This window comes from Colias philodice, chromosome 15, assembly GCF_061535455.1.
Source record: "Colias philodice isolate Cphi_HAF_F1 chromosome 15, ilColPhil1 Martin Lab GWU primary, whole genome shotgun sequence".
NCBI classification, from domain to species: domain Eukaryota; kingdom Metazoa; phylum Arthropoda; class Insecta; order Lepidoptera; family Pieridae; genus Colias; species Colias philodice.
The window spans coordinates 4,471,731-4,476,299 of NC_143100.1; the positions used below are offsets into that span (position 1 = coordinate 4,471,731).

General features: G+C 35.1%; 1 protein-coding gene across 1 annotated transcript; it reads right to left on the bottom strand.

Annotated features, from left to right (window-relative positions):
• Window positions 1-614: 614 nt before the first annotated feature.
• Window positions 615-3,235, bottom strand: LOC149482151 (achaete-scute complex protein T3-like). The gene is made up of 2 exons (XM_089704220.1): window positions 2,501-3,235; window positions 615-1,280 (listed from the first exon to the last, which is right to left on the bottom strand). Exon 1 carries the CDS (start codon window positions 3,083-3,085, stop codon window positions 2,507-2,509), a length of 579 nt encoding a protein of 192 aa, XP_089560346.1. The 5' UTR covers window positions 3,086-3,235; the 3' UTR covers window positions 615-1,280; window positions 2,501-2,506.
• Window positions 3,236-4,569: the final 1,334 nt, after the last annotated feature.

Consider the following 4,569-nt stretch of genomic DNA (forward strand, 5'->3'; position numbering starts at 1 on the left):
ATTAACATGTTCGTGACGCTGCGAACCCATAAGATTTTTCGCCACCAAAGCGTCCTCAAGAAGGATTAGTAAGTTTTCATTGAAAACTAAAGTACCTACTCAATATTATTATATTATGCAGGGATGAGTAGATAAGGCTCTATAGTTAAAGGAAATAACTAACCTTGTAAGTATTTATAATCTAAAGTATATTTTACATATTATTATTCTCTACTTATCAACTTTATTTATAAGCTTAATCACCATCCTCAGTAAAATTCAATGTGAAGTGTAGACTATCTATTAAATTTCACTTTTGGTATACCTTAATTCATTCTTCCTTATGAATATGAAAAAAAGATTGTGTGCTTTATTGTCCATGTTTGATGAACATATTCAAACTTAGATATCTAGTGAAATTAATCCTTCTGTAACTTTTTAAAATCAAGTTCATTTTTCTGTCTTAAAATTAAGCTTCTTCAAAAAAAGTTCTATTTGAATTAATGGTTTAATTTTAATTTATTTGTTATTGGCTCTCTTGGCGTATACAACCACGCAGAAATTGATATTATGTTTTCTAATAAATAAGATGTTCATATTATGTAGGGAAAAATAAGATATCAAAAATAAAAGAGTTTGATAATTTATCAAAAATTTATTTAAATATAGTAGTTATTTTCAGGTGAAATATTTCAAGATATAACAACTATTAAAACTTATATTATTAGGAATCTTTTATAGGTACTATGTTAACTTATTTAACACTGTCAATAGCTTTACAACTATTCCGGGTATAATGAAAACTTCCAAATAGTTTTAGCCAAAAAGGCACAGTTGTTTATTTCAACAAATAATTTGTTATCATTTCAATAGATTCTGTACAATATAATATACTTAACACTAATGACTAGAAAACAATATACAAACATAACTATATAAACCTAAATTCTACTGGAAGTAACTCTAAGGCTAGCTAAAGGCACAGCGTTTATTAAGTCTCTTACAATTAATCTAAATGCTTCTATGGAACAATGAATATTTCAGTCTTAGTGCTGCAATTCCATACACGTATGAAATGTAAGCGGAGTCTTCAGTCGTTCGTTCGCTCGGCGGAATGCATCGATGGGATCGTTATAGTCTACCATTATCCCCTCTCATTAGGAATACACTGATTGCGCTTAATTAGAGGTTCACTCAGAGTCCCTTGCGCTCCATCGCTCGGGCTCTTCTTGAAGTCATCATTTTTTTCACAACCAATACGCGGCTTAATGCCTTCACTTTGATCACCGTCAACTCGGTACCTGGAAAAAGGAAAGGCTACGTTAATAAAGTTCAAAATCAAAATCTAAAAAAGCAGAAACGCTCTACCATCGATATCTTCAATTCACATTAAATCTAACTAAACTGGTTTATCACCAGATGTTTGCTCAGAGCTTAGCAAATATTGTAACACGTGTGCTTCCACCGTCCCTATATTTCCTCTCGAGATTTCGTCTTCCGGTACAAGAAATTAAGTGGCAACAGCGGGGTGATGAATTTTTTGCGAGTTTTAATTTCGTGGCGCTACCGTATTTTATGAGTTCCGATCGAGTCATATGGCTAACTAATAAGAGCCGGCTTATGTTGACCGGATGCTCCTTATTGATTTAAGATAAATCGGCAAAATACGAAATGCAACAAAACCTGTTTCCACTTGTTACAAATCAGAGCAATCTCATGCGACCACTCGTTATTAGAATACACTACTTTTTATATGCAATTTTCCCACTACATGCGGGGCAAACCACAAGGTTGTTAGAAGTAATTGCTATTCGCTCATTGAAATTACGTACATATGCGGGTATTGTTTGGAGCATTAAAATTAATTTGAACTTAGAAAGATACACAAAATAATATTTGTATCACAGAAAAACTTTTAAAATAGCTTTAGGATTTAAATATGTCATATTTTAAGATGCTCTTTGTAGGAGACAGACTATTGTGTTGATGTGATTCCACCGTGAATAGATAAAGGTATTCGGCAATGGTTCACTGCGCAAACATAATAGATATATGTGTTTACTTTTTGGCTCGTAAGGTAGAACGATCCCAAAATCTCCATTGAATTTGTGCAATATAAAAGAACAGACCTAACCCGGTAGGTAACCGTGACTAACGAATAGAGCAAAAAGCTTAGTCGGCGAGTTTATAGCTAATAAAAAATTCGTATACCTGGGGGACTGTCAATTTAAGGATACTGGGACTTGAATGTACGTCATTATAAAAATTCGTGCGCTGATAACAAATGTCAACACAACCGAGACAAAAATGTAAATAAACTGATAAGAATTTTTAAATTTCAAGGTCTTGTAGCTTTAAATAAACTAATTATTAAGTTCGTTTAATTTTACCCGATAGAAAATTAATTTATAAAAGTTTTAATGACTGCTTTTGAATGACTTCTTTACTTTTAAAATAATCTAATACTTTAAAATTAACTTGAACTAATACAATTTTGGATATAAATTTTTGAAATGCTTACCTCAGTTCACTGTTGTTGCCACCACGATATAACATCAAGAAGTTCTTCATCTTCAGGACTCATGGGCTCGTAGGAATCGTAAACTTCATGACAATTGGCACTTGCAGAGCTTTCCGATAAAAGGGATGGAGCAGGTGAGTGAGATTCTTCCGATGACGGAGGAGTTTGAGGTCCACTTGTATTTAATCCTAAACTCATTTGCGTTTCGGAACAACCTTCTTCGCTTTCATCTAATAACCGTTTTAGACTTTTAATGTATTCAACAGCTAATCGTAAAGTATCAACTTTACTTAGTTTTCTTGAAGATCCTCTGCCACCAGCGAGCGCGGCGGTAACAGCTGATGGAATGTGTTGACGGAGGGCAGCAAATCCATTGTTTACTTGTTTCACTCTGTTCCTTTCTCTGGCGTTCCTGCGTGCTACTGAAGCAGGTTGTGCTGGATACGTCTGGTGCAGGTATGATCGCTTCTTGCATCGCCCCGCATCAGGCGCCGGGGCCAGACGTCTGGGTGGCTGATTTTGAAGCTGTGTAAGTTTTTGATTAACACCAAGATTTTGGTAAGCGTGTATCGTAGCCATCGGCATCGCGTTACAATTCGAGTGTAGGTTAAGTCGAGCGCACGTGTGCGTGCCGCGAAGGTTGTCGGTGGATTGGCGGAGGTGGCTCGCACCCCCGACTCTAAGTAGCGCGCGCGCAGGCAGAGGTGGGGCGCGCGCCTCGCACGCGCACTCGCACGGGCCGTCCCTCCCCGCGACTCGCCGCTCGGCTACTTGTTGCGCACTGATCAAAATACGCCGGCACTTATTATGCCATAGAGCCAGTGAGCTCGCGCCGCTATTGTTGCACGTTGTTACGCATAATTATCCTGTCCGTTGCCTTGTTCGGCAGACGAGACCTCGTATCTATTTAGAAGTCGTTAGGCAGAATAGACGCTGTAACCGCGTTTGAGCTATATTGTGCTATTAACGTTTTGGAGCTTTTGTTTTATTGACGAGAAATATAAACTTTTACAATCCTTGTAGATAGGGAATCTAAAAAACAATTTTACTTTTTGTGTAATTGGTCTCTACATGTCGTAATACATTTGTTCCCGTGAAAGGGCTAATTATAAGGGTTGCGCCTACGCACCTAAGACAGGTGCGTGCAGGTTGTTGATGGTGCTACTATTATCGACATTTTTGCATGCACTAATATGCTACGAGAAGAGTATTAAGAGTTTCGATACGCAATTAGAGCAATATTTAAATTTGTAAGCTGTTTTTATCTTATATGATATTATTTAATGGTTCTGTTGCATTTATTCAAAAAATAATTGAGTGCTATAAATACAAATAATTTGTATGAAGAAATAAGTTGTTATTTATTTTTGTCAGACAAAAAAGGCATGTCTACTTACAAATTTACACATTATCGTATTTTGATATAATCTCGAAAGAAGTATCTAAAGCACATGGCATTTTCAACCCTTATGGCTTATAGGATTCATTCCACTGAAGTGCGTGACCGACGTACTTATATAAATACATATTGCGAAATTAATGACCCGCTCTTAAATTTTATGATTTAACTATGTATCGTTTTGATTAATAAGTAATAACATGGTAATCGTTGCAATTGAAAAAAAAGGACATGTAGAGTAACACAAGTTTTTTAATTTAGAAAAACATGTTTTCAAAAACACATTTGTAAATGTAAATTTTAACGTTATAGGTTGACATAATGGAAAATAGTCATGGATGCTTATTAATTATTATAAATTTACGTAAACATAATAAAAAATCACTGTAACGGTAACTTTGTACTCATCTACTAAAAATGTACGCTAAAAACAAAATTAAAAGCTTAGGCAATAGTTAACAAAAATCTCAACAACAAGATAATATCATATCTGCTAGAAATTCAGTAAGTACCTACCTACAAGTAACATATTATTCATTATTTTGGCCAATATATAATCCCATGCACTAAAATATTTGTAAATTATGAATATCGAAGAAGCCGTATTAAGGCGAATACCGAATATGTAAAAAAACAAAATATTTTTAGAGATTGGGTATTCGTCTCGGTC